The sequence below is a fragment of the Mustela lutreola genome, chromosome 5, assembly GCF_030435805.1.
Source record: "Mustela lutreola isolate mMusLut2 chromosome 5, mMusLut2.pri, whole genome shotgun sequence".
NCBI lineage: Eukaryota > Metazoa > Chordata > Mammalia > Carnivora > Mustelidae > Mustela > Mustela lutreola.
Window position 1 is genome coordinate 13,471,726 of NC_081294.1, and position 16,022 is coordinate 13,487,747.

Here is a 16,022-nt window from a genome sequence, read left to right on the forward strand (position 1 = left end):
AAATCTGAGATCGCTTCTATTAAATTAGCAAAACACTTGTGAATGAGAAACATAAACTGGAGAAACTGGGACATTAATGCACTGGTCACTGGTGCCATAAGTTACTATAATCTTTTTGGAAAACAAGCTTACATGACAGTATTGTGTTGGTCATGCATGTAAATAAACGTACAATGTTCAGAGAGGGTAACTTTTACAGGGCTGCACAACCAAGGTTCAAATTCAGCCTCAATGATCCTAGAATTCACAAGCTTATTATCCAGCCAATGTTGTCACTTTCTAAAAAAGAAAAAAAGCAATCTTCTGTAATCTTTATAACTTCCACGGTGGAAATTTATTCCAAGGAAAATCTCAACAGAAAAGGAAGTTCTATGAAATATTCACTGCAGTGTTTGAGTAACACGTCAAGAAAAAGTCTAACTATCTTCTAATCAAACAAGTCAAATACAGCAATAGTTGAGAATAGTTCAATAGCTTAGAATAGCGTACACTTTGTAAAGGGAATTATGATCATCCCGAAACATGATTAATACAGCTTTATATAAAAAGCTAAAAATTGTGTTATTGTTGGGGTGTCTGGCTAAACCATGGGACTCTTAATCTTGGGAGTCATGACGTGGGTGTCAAAATGACTTAAAAAAAATAAATAAAACCACTTTATCAGGGGCGCCTGGGTGGCTCAGTGGGTTAAAGCCTCTGCCTTCAGCTCAGGTCTTGATCCCAGAGTCTTGGGATCGAGCCCCGCATCGGGCTCTCTGCTCAGCGGGGAGCCTGCTTCCTCCTCTCTCTCTGCCTGCCTCTCTGCCTACGGTGATCTCTGTCTGTCAAATAAATAAATAAAATCTTTAAAAAAAATAAACAAACCACTTTATCAGTCAACTTTTTAAAAATTTTATTTTTGTAACTTTTTTTAAAGTAATCTCTACACTCAGTGTGGGACTCGAACTTACAACCTTAAGATCAACAGTTGGATGCTCTACCAAACGAGCCAGCCAGGAATCCCATAAGGAAAACCAGGCTGGGAAATAAATATACTGTACCGAAAATAGTTGCATTGTTAGTGTTGGAAAAAAATAATGTTCCATCATGTCTTTTAATATTTTGACAATATTTTTACAACACTAATGGGTGAATGGATAAACAAATCATATGGTATGCCTACTAATGGAATACCACTCACTAGAAAAGGAATGAACTGTGTTACGTATGATGTAGGTGAGTAAAAGGAGCTAGACAGGAGAATACCCCATATGATTTTACCTACAAGCACCTCTATAAGAGACAAATCTATTGATTTACTCCTGAGAACAGATCAGTGGCTTCCCAGGAGTAGGGTGGCTGGGAAGAGCCAAAGGAACTTTAGGAATAAAGATTAACCTTTTGTTTTGATTGTGGGTGTGGGTACACAGGTAAGTAAATTCAAAATCCATTAAGATGTATACTTCAACTGGTAGCCTTTTATTATACATACACTGCATTTCAATAAATCTGGTTACAAATAATAAAAACACCATGAATTATTTAATCAGGGGTGAGAAGACTCATTTCATGGGTGCAAACAGAAATTGACACAAAGGGTAAGAACTATTAGTCAAGTGCTTACCCGTTAAAAAACATGGAAAAATAATAACTTGAATTTATTTTGAAAGTTAAACGTAAAAAATAGTTAAGAAATACAGAATAAGGGGTGCCTGGATGTTTCAGTCATTAAGTGTCTGCCTTCGGCTCAGGTCATGATCCTGGAGCCCCCGGATCGAGCCCCACATCAGGTTCCTTGCTCTGTGGGGAGCCTGCTTCTCTCTCTTTCACTCCCCTGCTTGTGTTCTCTGTCTCTCTGTGTCAAATACATAAATAAAATCTTTCTTTTTTTTTAAGATTTTTAAAATGTATTTGAAAGAGATCACATGCAGGCAGAGAGGCAGGCAGAGAGAAAGAGGGGGAAGCAGGCTCCCTGCTGAGTAGAGAGCCCGACGACGTGGGGCTCAATCCCAGGACCCTGAGATCATGATCTGAGCCGAAGGCAGACTTGTAACCCACTGAGCCACCCAGGTGCCCCCATAAATAAAATCTTAAAAATACAAAATAAAACAGATTAATTTCTTATTCTTAAAATGGCAGTAAGGAACAAATCAAAGAGCAAAATAATTATAAAGCACCTATGCTGTATAAAAGGCCATACTTTCCCTCTCGACAATTCAAGTTTTCCTTCCACAAGATGTATTCAACACTAACTTACGAAAATCTTAGCGCACAGAATGATCACAGAAATGGGATCCTTCAATGTTTAAGTCAACTACCTGGACTTTTATATAATACTAAATGGCAATAAGAAAAAATAAGACAAGAAATTAATAAGACAAGAAAAATAAGACAAGAAAAAAAAAAGAGGTTTGCAGTGGCAGAAAATGTCAAGCTATCAAATGAAAACTATCATAAAAGGCCTGATGAAAATAGTCTTGGCTAAGTTCTTAAAACACACACCAAAGTCATACGTGGAGAGAGAAAGCAAACATACAATGTGCTTACTGTGTTGATAAATTTGACTGTTGTCAATCTAACTGTAAGTGAATTAGGAGCGTGGTGAGAGCAGTAACTGCATTAATCAGACCGCGGGGTAACTTAAAGGCTGCCCCAGTCGCCAGCAGCGTGGGTATGAGCGCTGGAACTGCCCCCAAGAGCCTTTCTCTCTCCAGTTGCAATCTCCACCCCTGCGGCAAGAGTAGCCCCTTCAAAGCTTATTATCATTATCTTATTTTCTCAAGGATATGGCTCCAAGACTTAAACATGGTGGGGAATTCTCACTAGTTTGGAAGCACTGAACAGCAATTTAGTTATAATAAAACCAGCAAAAGTTAAAATATTTTCAATAAAGTCCTTATTAGGTACATTTAAAAAAATAAATAAATAAAAGGTGTTTGGGAAGATGAGGGTAGGCAGGGGAAAGGAAAAAGATGACAAATATGTGATCTGGTCCCAACGGTTAAGGACCAAAGGAAGCCAGGTTCATCGCACTAGAAAGTAATAGAAAAGAGGGGCAAATTTCAGGTGCTTTACTCCCAAAAGGTACCCCTGCTTAGGGTCTCAGGCAGTTGACTGCGAGGGTAAAGGTGCCATTCAAGGCAAAGGGACCACGGACGAACCTTGAACAAATGGTGTCACCAATACAGCGGAGAAGAGGCTATTCTGGGCATAGAGAATTGCACGTAAGCAGTCTGATAATAATTCACTGTGGTGTGATACTGGGCAATATTCTGTCATTTTATAATGTAAAATTTTTTATGCTCCCAAGTTCTCCACCACTGAAAGAGACTGATGTTTCCATGCTTGGCAAAATTGAAGTTTAAAGTCAGCCCTTTAAGTCTTAACAAAATCTGACTCGTGTGGAATGAATTTATGCATACAGACACATGGGCTCACTCCATTAAAAAACCCAAGGATATACCCAGTAAGGCCAATACGGTCCAGAAACCCCAGTCCTGGTCCACAGCCAGGCATGCTGTAAACATTCAACACTTGTGGAGTAAGAGAATCTGAAACAATTATCATCCCAGAACTCCTGTTACTTCACACACATTTCATCAGCCATCATTCTGGTGGCTCAACTGCAGCAACTCTATTGACTTGAAATAGCTTGCATCCTGGGGCGCCGGGGTGGCTCTGTGGGTTAAAGCCTCTGCCTTTGGTTCAGCTCATGATCTGAGAGTCCTGGGATGGAGCCCCGCATGGGCTCTCTGCTCAGCGGGGAGCCTGCTTCCCCCCACTCCTGCCCCGCACCCTGCCTGCCTCTCTGCCTACTTGTGATCTCTATCAAATAAAAACAGAATCTCTAAAAGCTGCCCCCCCAAAATAATAATAAAGAGAAAAGAAATTAAAAAAAAAAAAAGAAAGAAAGAAATAGCTTACATCCTGACCAAACAATTCCTAGGGCAACTTCAAAGGTTGCATAAAAGCATGGCTATGAAATTCAGCATAAATTCACAGAGTCTGCACCAGGAAGAAACAGGTTCTCTAAAGCTGCCCAGCATACTTAACAGGCACTCATTTAATATCAAGTGGTAGCAAAGATGAACTCTAAGAATATATAAAGTGAATTCTCAATAAAATAAGCAAAATTCTTAAAAGAAGAATATAAGAGTATACTAACATTGTAGTTGATCATTTTAGTAGCTAAAAATGAACTCTAGAAATGACATTTTCATACATAATTCACAGAAATAATTTCTATGAACATTTCAACATATTCTGCAAACAAATGCCCTCCAGCCTTAATGGAATGTGGTCCTTTCCCTTCCTTTGATCCCAAAACCTCTGGGAAAAGAAGCTGTAGAAACCTGAGATATGAAGACACAAATTTACATGGTATTTGATTTTGAAGGAAAATACTGAGAGACAAGTTACATTAAAAACAGCAGTACAGGGGCACGTGGGTGGCTCAAGCGGTTTAAAGCCTCTGCCCACAGCTCAGGTCATGATCTCAGGGTCCTGAGATTGCACCCCACATCAGCTTTCTGCTCATCAGGGAGCCTGCTTCCTCCTCTCTCTCTCTCTCTCTCTGCCTGCCTCCCTGCCTACTTGTGATCTCTATCCCAAAAATATATATATATATATATACATATATATATGTATATATATATACAAAAAACAAAAAAACCACAGCAGTACAATATGGTTCATCTTTTCTCCTTCTTCAGCAGAATACCGGGATTATATGTGGCTTATTTACCACAGTTTCCTTGGTGCCTAGAACAGTGCCTGGCACAGAGCAGTTGCTCAAACATGTTGAATACAAAAGACCAAATTCAGCCTGAAGCGCTCAGCATCTCTTTTCACCAGCCCTGTGTTCCTCCTGGTTACAGAGTACCCGCGTTAGGCAGAACAATGGGCTGGCTGGTACCGACAGAATACTTATGATTGTAGAAATTACGATTTTAGGAATGTAATTATAATTACATAATCATTAAAGCTGTAATATATAATACAGGATGTAAACATATAACATAGAATGATAAAATCCTAGAATTCTGCCTCATGAGATAACATTTTTTGGTATATTTTTTAATCCCACAATTTTTTTTTGCATATAATTACTATATCAATCATCATAGATCCTAAATTATACACGATATGCTTTTTTAATAAAAGGATTATCAAGTGTTGCAGCTTATCTCCTTCAATTATAAAATAACCAAGTTTTTCCATAGAATTAAATATATTTGAGCATATGTTTTGCTTGCTGTAATAGACCTAATTTTATGGTATAACAAATTACTTAAGCCATTCCCCAATTTATGGTACTTGCAGGTTAAGGTAAAGGGAGAAAAAAAAAAATGAAGGGAGAAAATTACTTTTTTATAGAAAAAAGTATTTTTCCTCCTTTCTGAAAAGGTGCACATTTTTCTTTTCTGACTGTGTTGCTTAGAACTTCTAGAAGGTTAAATAATAAAAACTACATGTTCCTGATTTTAATACAGAGCAGCTAGGTTTTCATTACCATTTCTAATAAGTTTACACTAAAAAGTAATCACAAATAATTAAGAATCTATAAATGGAACACTTGTAAGCTTGTTGTGTACCTCAATTTCATGTACAAATTTTCTTCCTTTCTCCATACTTTTTCAACGTAAGATCAGATTTTAAATGCCAAAGCCTACTCTTTCAACTTAATAATAAAAGCCAGCTATCAATGAAAGCAAGGCAAGCCCCGAAAGTCTACCCGTAGGCTAGCAAAAGTAACAAATAATCCTGAAGCAGAAAATAAAGGGCCAAGAGGAAAGCAGAGGCAAGCGGACAGAGTGACTTCTCCACTGCTCTCAGGACAAGGGGAGGACCCAATACCCAGTGCACCCTAGTGGCCAGCGAGCTAATGAGTAGGAGACCTGCTCCTTTTGGACTGTTAGGAGTCTGTCTCCTGCCACAAACAATGTCCTTCCATCACAAAGCATTGTTCTCCAGTTTCAAGAGAGAAGGAAAAAAAAAAAAAAAACCTAGGAAAAAAAAATCCCGTCTTGCCTTTTTTATCAAACGTGAGTTTTCATATTTATTCTAACACACAGTAAAGATAATACTTAATGAATTGAAACAGAGAGAAAGTCTGAGTAGTGAGAGGAAGCCAGGGGCAAAACAAGATTGGGAAAGGAAATTTAAAATACTTAAACATTTCATAAAATCCGACTCTCAGGGCCAATTCTCAGGCTGTCCAGGGTACACAGCAAAAGGTGCTGTCAGCAGGGGGCTTTTTTTTTTTTTTAAAGATTTTATTTATGTGATAGACAGAGATCACAAGTAGGCAGAGAGGCAGGCAGAGAGAGGGGGTGGGGAAGCATGATCCCCGCTGAGCCGAGAGCCAGATGTGGGGCTCATGTGGGGCTCGATCCCAGGACTCTAAAATCGTGACCTGAGTGGAAGGCAGAGGCTTAACCCACTGAGCCACCCAGGCGCCCCTGGAGGGGGCTTTTTTGTTAACAGTTTCAAGGAAGGAGATTTGGCAAGAGACACCCGTCCGCATTACAAATGATGGAATAAAAGGGAGAAGAAAAGGAAAGGGGAAGATGATCCTATTACAGCCCACCCTGTTCTTCATTTCAGTAAGCGGTGGGGAAAATGACGTATTATTAAAAAAAAAAAAAAAAAAAAAAAAAGACCCTGATTTCATCCTACAAGGTATGTTTACACTCTGGAAGAAGAGACGGGGATATAGACTAGAGCACGGCGGACAACTATAAAAACAAGAATCTCACAGAAGAGTCTGGGTTGTACAGAAGTTGTACCACGTGCCTCGTGGGTAAGAGTCTGGAATCTGGAGTCGGACTCTTTCCACACCAGTTCTATCTGGTACTGTGAATGCTTAGGCTGGACGCCAACCTCTCGGAGCTGTAGCGTGTAGCTACCCAGAGTTCCGCCCCTCAAAGGGTTGCTAAGAGCAACGAGAGAGGGGGCCCATCTGAGTCCATATAACAAGGACTTGGCCAATGTCTGCTGCATTTACGGTGATGAATCAACCGCAGATCCACTGTATCCAACTGGTGTATTAATGACTCTAGCGAAGGACTGAAGACTGCCCTGGCAAAAACCTACCGGCCATTCTCAGTCCGGTGGGGCAGTTAATAAGGCTCCATGACCAGGCTTCCTAAATGTTGTCACCTTATAACCAAGTCCTTGTGATATCAGAAAACGAAGAGACCACACACAACCACACCTCAGAGCTGTAAGGAGACTACTGTCCTCGTGGTCAGAACTGGTTTTCAGAATCAGGCCAGGAGAACCAGACAAGATCCTGTCACCTGGCCTAATGGTTGACAGATTTGTTTTTCGCTATAGAAACTGTCATAAATCATCATCATCACCGTCATCATCTCAAAAAAGAAAGATTGGCATGTTCTAGGACCAAGCCTGTGACGTATTTTTTTCTAATACACGGTTCCAGGTCAACCCATTTTTCCTGAAAGCCACAGATAGTCATCTGCCTTCTGAAGAAAGAGGATTCTTTTCCAGTCTGGAACATTCTTTATCATGACTTAGAACAAGAAGATTGTACCTATTCTCAGACAGCAGTGCAAATGAAATTACTTCTATTTTCATTAAAAACATTTTTTTGAAACAGGAAATGAAATGTCCCCCCCCCCCTTTTTTTTTTTTAAGAGGTTGTCACTCTTAATAAAGGGATAAGAAGAAAGTAACTCACAATCACTTCCCTAAAGGATTCCTGGTCATTGATTGTCCTGTCTTCTATACATCCAGATTGACTCAAGTAGTGGTAGTTTTCCGGCGCAGATAAATAAAATTCTTCTGCAAAAAGACAGAGAAAAACATAAAATCAGTATTTGACTGGTTAAGATAAGACAAAATCCAAAAGAACCTTCACTTTGTAACTTAAACAACAAAAACAAGAACAAAAACAAAGCATGGGGCCCCTGGGTGGCTTAGTCATCGGGCGTCTGCCTTCAGGTCAAGTCATGATCCCAGACTCCCGGGATTGAGCCCTGCATTGGGCTCCCTGCTCTGGGGCAGAAGCCTGCTTCTCCCTCTCCTACTCCCCCTGCTTGAGTTCCCTGTGTAGCTGTGTCTCTTTCTGTCAAATAAATAAATAAAATCGTTAAAAATTAAAAAAAATAAATAAAGTATATAAAGGTCCCCTATTAATAAAAAAGAAAGTTCTCTTTTAATCATTTAAGAATCATTAAGAATTTAATTAGGAGTGCCTGGGTGGCTCAGTCAGTTAAGAGTCCAACTCTTGGTTATGCTTGGTTATGCTCTCCAAAATCAATAAATAAAAAAATAAAGGGTTTAATTAAACTAGATGGCATGATAGAAAATGTTTCTGAAAAACTAACTGATAAGGGTCCTATTTTATTTTCCCTTAAAAATCCAATGTTTAAATGAGCACCTGGGTGGCTCGGTTGGTTAAGTGACTGCCTTCGGCTCAGGTCATGACCCGAGAGTCCTGGGATCAAGCCCTGCATTGGGCTCCCAGCGCCATGGGGAGTCTGCTTCTCCCTCTGACCTTCTCCCCTCTCATGCTTTCTCTCACTTTCTCCTTCTCTCAAATAAATAAATAAATAAAATCTTAAAAAAAAAATCAAATGCTTAGAAATTAGATTTGGGTATGGTTTCAAAGTAAACCAGTTACAATATGCCCCATACATTTTTTTTTTTCATGAATATCCTATAAATGAGAAAAGTACCAAGATCCCCCAAAACAAAAAAATGTAACATCTTTCTCTATTGATGATTTTCCCTCTACATTATTTGGCTCTAACAGGGACATTTTGTTTCAACTGACGGATTCCAACAAAGCCCAAGCAGAGGTCTTACCTGCGGCTTTCCAAGGGAAAGCAAGGGGCTAATCCACGTGGCTCTGCTGGTCTCCTGCCCACTTACCTCTCTGTTCATGTTCCAGCCCTGCCAGCAGCGCATAGAATATGTGATAATTCCTTTCCCCGGGGTTTTGCCTTACTACTCGGTTCTGTGGGGATGAATCAGATTTCATCTCAGAGACATTTCCTCCATTCCATTAACACAAACCAGTCATTTCCAAACATTATTATTATAGAAGAAAGTGTAAATTAAATCAGGTTTACTTACTTTTTCTAATAAATCTTCATGTGAAAAGCAATGGCCAGTCAAGGAACAAAACCAAGATATGACATGCTCAATTAGGCTTTAATTCTCTAGTCTTTGTCACCCAAATAATTGCAAATCCCTGTTCCTTGGACATCGAGACTTCCAGTGCCGACAGGAGCCAACAAAGCATAGACTTCCAACAGCCTGTGTCCTAGGACGTGCCAGACTAGTTGACCGAACGGCTCTTAACCAACAAACACCTGATGCTCAATGATGAAACCAATCTTCCAGATGACGAACATGATAACATTTTCCAGAAGAAAAATGGTTATCTCCTAGAATAACTACTAGGTCAAACGTAGTAACGTAAAGCGGTAACCGAAATGTTTCCCATTATCTGTCCTTACGATAACCGAGAGCAGTTTGTACTTAGGGAGTCAAATACTAAAGACAAGACCGGAATGAAACAGGATACAATCTACAATTCTCCCGCCCTGAATATTTCCCTTCTGGCAGATGTGCAGCTGAACGAACTTCCCAAAGCGACTGGAGTTGTTGTTGTACACGGTCTTGGCATTGCCGAAAGCTTCCATGATGGGGCTGTGAAAGACGTGAGGAAAACCTCCAGTTATAAAACACGTAATACGTTATGAGATGTCAGTTTCAGCAGAAGTGATCGATAACGTTGTGATCACTATGGATGCTGACAGATGGTCACTAGACTAACTGTGGGGATCATTTCATAAGACGCAAAATAGCTCATCCCTATGACACACACCTGAAGCTAACAGGACACTGTATGCCATTACACTTCAATAAAAATATTAATTAAAAAAAGAAAAAGTGAGGATAGCAACGCGTATTCATTAGGGGAGATCTATAAACAGCAAGAGCATTCCTCACAAATGTCAAAATATATAATTGCAAGAAAAATCTGAAATCAAAAGGATCTATGGTGACTACCAGATTTTCAAGGTGCTTGCTGATATGGGTCTATAGCACATGTCCGTTTTGAAGGAGAGGTCTTAGAGCTCTCAAAGCTACTGAGTTCAGGCAACCACAAGGGCTCATCCTCGTGCAAACTAGCTCAGGCATATATCCACAAGCCAGGAATTGCACAGCAAAAGACCCCACTTCGATTTCAGCAACTGTAAGGGTCCCAGTCCTGGGAATTGCACCCGTTGGTCTGTCCGGGGGCAACTCCTTTATAAGTAATTTCTCTGGGTATTCCCCACCTGGAAGATGAGGTCAGACTAGATCCGGGGGTGGCAAACTTTTCTGTAAAGAACCAGATAATAGATATTGTAGGCTTTGTCAGCCACAGGGTCTCTGTTACAACCACTCACCTCTCTCTGCCACAGTAGCTTAAAAGCAGCTGTAAATAACAGATAAATAAATGTGTCTGTGTTCTGATAAAACTTTATTTACAAAAACAGGCTGCAGCAAGAGGACAAACTTCTGGGATGGGTGGTTTTTAATAATTGCACATGAGCGTGAATGTACTTAATGCCACGAAGCTGTATGCTGAAAAAATGTTTAAAATTATAAATTTTGAGGCACCTGGGTAGCTCAGTGGGTTGAGCCTCTGCCTTTGGCTCAGGTCATAATCCCAGGGTCCTGGGATCAAACCCTGCATCGCATCAGGCTCTCTGCTCAGCAGGGAGCCTGCTTCCCCCTTTCTCTCTGCCTGCCTCTCTGCCTACTTGTGATCTCTGTTAAATAAATAAGATCTTTAAAAATAAATAAATAAAATTATAAATTTCATGTAATACATATTTTACGACAACTAAAAAAAGTGTATGAATGCTAAAACAAAAACAAAAACAGGCCACAGGTTATGGGTAGTTTGCTGACTTCTAGGCTAAATTCTAAGTAACGAGATCTATAAGGTCTTTACTGGCTCTAAAATCTTGTAAGACACAACTCAGACATCGGGCAAATACACACTCAAAATAAAAATTTGGATGATACCGCACCATGCAGCCCTCTTTCGAAATTCTGAGACTCACTGCCATCAGATGTATTACTGATTTTCTATCCCGTGACAGGCTTTAAAAACTGCCAGCCTGCCAACATGTGGCCCCAAAGGGCCAGAAGGCCAGCAGGGGCCCCCTCATCTCTGTGCTAAGGCCTCTGCTACACAGAAGCTCAAACTGCCGCTCAGAACAAGGCCTCCGAAAAGTGAGGCAAGGGCTCACCAGCAAGGGGAGGCTGCAGAACATTCCTCCGAATCACTCACTCGACAACTCAACGGACTCAAACCTGGCCCGGGAAGGGACTGGGATTAGGGCGATCAGGAACGGTCGCTCAGGTTATTAGAAATTGCTATGTCCACACTGGGACTTTTCCTCCAGGAATTGTAAAAGAGAAAATGGACCAACTAATTATAACTTATCCTTAAACGAGCCACACGGGGAGGACAGTGAATCCTGTTCGTTGCAAACAAGGAGCACGATAAAGAAATACCTGCTTTCGAGAATAGCTTGTTCGACACAGGACGTCTTCTCCTTTAAGGACAATTCCAAAGACTGTTGGCTGATGACTGATAAGAACTTGAGGATCAGTTTGGTGCTTTCGGTTTTACCTGCCCCACTTTCACCGCTGAAAAACAAAATGCACAAGCTTGTTCAAATTAAAAAAAAAAAAAAAGAAAAAGAAAGGAAAGGAAACAAAATCCAGTTTGAGGGGTGCCTGGGTGGCTCAGTCGGTTGGGCGTCTGCTTTCGGCTCAGGTCATGGTCCCAGGGTCACGGGATCAAGCCCCACAGCCTTCTGCTCAGCGAGGGGCCTGCTTCTCCCTCTCCCTCTGCAACTTCCCCTGCTTGTGCTCGCTCTCAAATAAATAAATTCTTAAAAAGAAAAAAAAGTGTAAACAAACAGTTTGGCTAACGTCACTCTAATTGGTCCATAGGACAACAGCTGAAAGGTGGAACAACAGAGGTGGAAATGCCTGTCCCATGAGTCAAGTTAAAGGGCAGTGAAAGCAGTTCTTCTGGCCACACCCTTTCTGCTATTACGAAAGCCTCTCTGAGGTCAGAGGTCAACAGACCCCCCCCTCACTAAGTTAAGGTGAGGATGGCTGTGCCTTAGGCGCGAGGTCAGCCTGCAAGAGCAGGGCTCCTTGTTGTGTTCGCTAGAGAATCCCCACATCCCCACAGTGCAGGGCTGCTGACAGGCACCCGGTAAATACTTGTTAGACGAATGACCCTGCAAACAGCATCATTCTGGGAAACTGAAAGCAGGCAAATATGCTTAAAAATGCAATTATTCGCGGGGCGCCTGGGTGGCTCATTGGGTTAAAGCCTCTGACTTCCGCTCAGGTCATGATCCCAGGGTTCTGGGATCGAGCCCCGCATCGGGCTCTCTGTTCTGCGGGGAGCCTGCTTCCCCCCCTCTCTCTGCCTGCCTCTCTGCCTACTTGTGATCTCTGTCTGTCAAATAAAAATCTTTAAAAATAAAAAAAAAATGCAATTATTCGTAAACATGGCTGAGGAGACAAGGGAATGACCCCACTAGTCCTGGACGCACACACAGAATCATGTGATTCCACACTAATCCTTGGAGAGAGGCACTAAGCACCCACGTCCGGGACATAATACCAGGTCTGAGTCCGACATCCCGCAGAGATCCCTCAGGATGGTTGAGGGAAAGTGAACAAAGCCATGCAGGGAAGGGGAGGCCAGCGAGAGAAGTAAACCAGGTTCAAGTTGCCCCTTGACTGAACCAGCAACCATGAGCCACGCAAAGAGAAAGGGAGGGATCTGGGCACAAGAGCGCTAGGAGCTTGGGAAGACCGCTAGGGGGCGGGATTCCGGTTAGGCCCCGGGGCGCTGCGATCAGAGGTGGTGGGGAAGGAAAGTGGAGACAATGGGGTGTGGCGGCTCAGAGGCAGTCACAGGAGACGGGGAAGGCAAGGCGAACGCTGAGCTCATCAAGGGGGCCTGGGAAGAACAGGGCTCTGGAGGTAATGTTCTGGAAGGAGCGCGGGGCCCGCAAGAGAGATGGCGTTGTCCTGGGCAAGCAAGGACATGAACCAGGTGCAGGGATCGCAGATACCACGCTCGGTACGGTGGAGGCAGGGAGCTTCTAACTAAAGGTGTAGGTGACAGGGGCGCCTGGGTGGTTCAGTGGGTTAAGAACCCAACTCTCGATTTTGGTTCAGGTCATGATTTCGGGGTCATGTAATCGAGCCTCACATCAGGCTGCGTGCTCAGTGAGGGGTCCGCCCGAGATTCTCTCTCTCCCTCTGCCCCTCCCCCGGCTCGCGCCTGCGTGCTCTCTCTAAATAAGACATAAAGGGAACAGAAAAAGGAGTAAGTACAGAACAGCAATGCCGATGACATATAAGGTAGCACTTTAATAACTGCTAAATGGGAAAGACACACAGACAAGTCCCACTTAGTCCTAAAAAAGCTGCCCTTCGCGAATGTCATGATCTGGGAAGTTATGAAAGAGGAAGTTTGCTGAAAACACGATAAATGATTAACCACATGTAACAAAGGAGAGGAAAGGATCAAGAGATGACACCTGCGTGTCCAGTTGGGCGGCGCAGGCCCACAGGGAATCCTCATGGGCTAGGCCAATCGCGGTCATTTAGTTCCTTCTGCAAGTGACGGCGTTGGCCACGGGCGGGTGTGAGGACCGCAACCCAAGTCTTCATGTCTAGCAAGCCAAGGGCTCCTGGGGAGCTTTGGGCACACACAAGAGACATGAGGCAGAAACATCCCCCATGCCGCGGACACCTTTGAGATGATCAAATAAAAGCCAAGAAAATCAGAGAAGCGCCCTGCCTGATGTTATCGGAGTTAGGACAACTTCGGTTGGGTTTTTTGTAATCAGCAACCAGGATCTTCCTAGTACAGGGCTTAGCATGTACCTCCATGTTCCTCACATCACTGGTCCCTGCCGAGACCAGTGCCCGGCGCGCAGGGGGCATTCGCCAAGATGCAGTGAAACTAAGAAAAACTGCAAGAAGAGATTTAAATAAACTTAAAACAAAAACATTTGATTTTCCTTGAGAGAGAACAAGCAGAGGGGAGGGGGTAGAGAGAGAAGGAGGCTCCCCACCGAGCGGGGAGCCCAACACAGGACTGGATCCCAGAAGCCCGGGATCATGACCTCAGACGAAGGCAGACGCTTAATGACTAAGGCACCCGGGCGCCCCAAGTAATTCTTGATATTTAAAAATATACATACACTTAGCCAGTCATTGTTGATTCAATTACGTTAAGACAAACAGAACTTAAAACGGCTAAATTCTCTGGGTAAAACATGTGAAGCAGAAATAAGGTAACGTTTCCCAAACCTACTTCTTTATCCTCCGGCACAAGGAAGTGGAAAACGGGTCGACCTCTCTTACAGTGAGGACAGCCACCAGTGGTAACAGGGACTGAACGTGGCCGGCTGAACCACAGAGCGAGAGGGATGGAGAGAGACAGCTTCCATGGCTGGTGGGTAAAACCCCCTCTTCATGGTCCATTAGGCTGTCTCTCCCGAGCCTGCCAGCTAGACGCCCTCTGTCAGGCCCAGCTCTGAGCCAAGTGACATGTGGCATAAAGTCAAGTCTCTCGCCTTTCCCCGTGGGGTTGCAAAATGAGCAAGAAGCATTCCTGTGTTCCACCCCTGCGATTCTGGGGGGCTGCTTGTTACAGCAATTAGCCTACCTTAATGAACAGAATACACAATCACAGAGCATATACCGTTCAGGACTCTAAACCAACAAGACTTGGTCGAGGAGAAGAAAATCTGGGACCCTCACTGCCATTAACCAGCTATGGTTATCCACCTACGGCAATCTGCAGCTACATTTTTTCTCACTGTATCATACATCTTCAAGCATCTTTTTAAAAAATATTTATTTATTTATTTATTTATTTACTTGAGAGAGAAAGAGAGAGAAGCAGCACAAGCAGGGGGAGCAACAGCAGGAGAGGGAGAAGCAGACTCTCCATTGAGCAAGGACCTTCCCCCACGGGACTCGATCCTAGCACCCTGAGATCATGACCTGAGCCAAAGGCAGACGCTTAACTGACTGAGCCACCCAGGCACCCCTATTTAATTCCTGTTTTTAAAAATTTCTAGATCTCAGGGCACCTGGGTGGCTCAGTGGGTTAAGTAAGCCTCTGCCTTCGGCTCAGGTCATGATCCCAGGGTCCTGGGATTGAGCCCCGCATCCGGCTCTCTGCTCAGCGGGGAGCCCGCTTCCCCCCCTCTCTCTGCCTCTCTGCTTGCTTGTGATCTCTCTCTCCGTCAAATAAATAAATAAAATCTTTAAAAAAATTTCTAGATCGCAAAAATAAAATTGGTTTGCTGTTTGCTCTGAGATTATGGGTCACTATGACATGCTGTTACAGTTTATCTTTGCATTTTAAATCAACAAAGGAGGTACCAAGCTCAAATCCATTATCAACTTAAGTTGAGATTCAGTTGTATTGTTTTTAGCTATTTAATTGGTTCCTGTCTTCATTGTTGATTACATTTTTATAAAGATTTTATTTATTTATTTGAGAAAGAGAGAGTGAGAGCTTGAGTGTGGGGGAGGGGGTAGCAGGCTCCCCGCTGAGCAGGGAGCCCGCTGCAGGCAGATCCCAGGACTCTTAGATCATGACCTGCGCTGAAGGCAGACGCTTAATTGACTGAGCGACCCAGGCGCCCCCAGCACAGTCTTTAAGTCCATCTTTTTTTGATACAGAATTAAAACTTGAAACAAAAACAAAACACAGATTTGAACAGGACTCTGCAACAGTTCTCAAACTTAGCCACACATTAGAATCGACTAATATGTCTCTGATCTGAGCCTAGGAGTAGAATTTAATCCAGAGGACTCTACTATGAAGCCAGGATTGGGAACCACTACTCTTGAAAGCAGTTTCTACACAATTCAGACAGGATGGCTCCAGGGGGGTAAGAACGGGGGACTATTATATTATGAGGCCGTGGAAGTATTCCATGAACAAGGCAAAG

At 42.8% G+C, this 16,022-nt stretch overlaps 1 protein-coding gene across 2 annotated transcripts in view; it reads right to left on the minus strand.

Annotated features, from left to right (window-relative positions):
* Nucleotides 1-16,022, minus strand: part of MYO10 (myosin X) — a 211,098-nt gene that overhangs the window by 83,607 nt on the left and 111,469 nt on the right. For both annotated transcript variants that reach the window (XM_059173683.1, XM_059173682.1), the window contains exons 5-9: nt 11,527-11,661; nt 9,536-9,660; nt 9,082-9,095; nt 8,878-8,962; nt 7,682-7,785 (exon numbers count right to left, since the gene is read on the minus strand). In XM_059173683.1, coding sequence (XP_059029666.1) covers nt 7,682-7,785; nt 8,878-8,962; nt 9,082-9,095; nt 9,536-9,660; nt 11,527-11,661 — 463 coding nt within the window. The remainder of the gene's footprint in view (nt 1-7,681; nt 7,786-8,877; nt 8,963-9,081; nt 9,096-9,535; nt 9,661-11,526; nt 11,662-16,022) is intronic.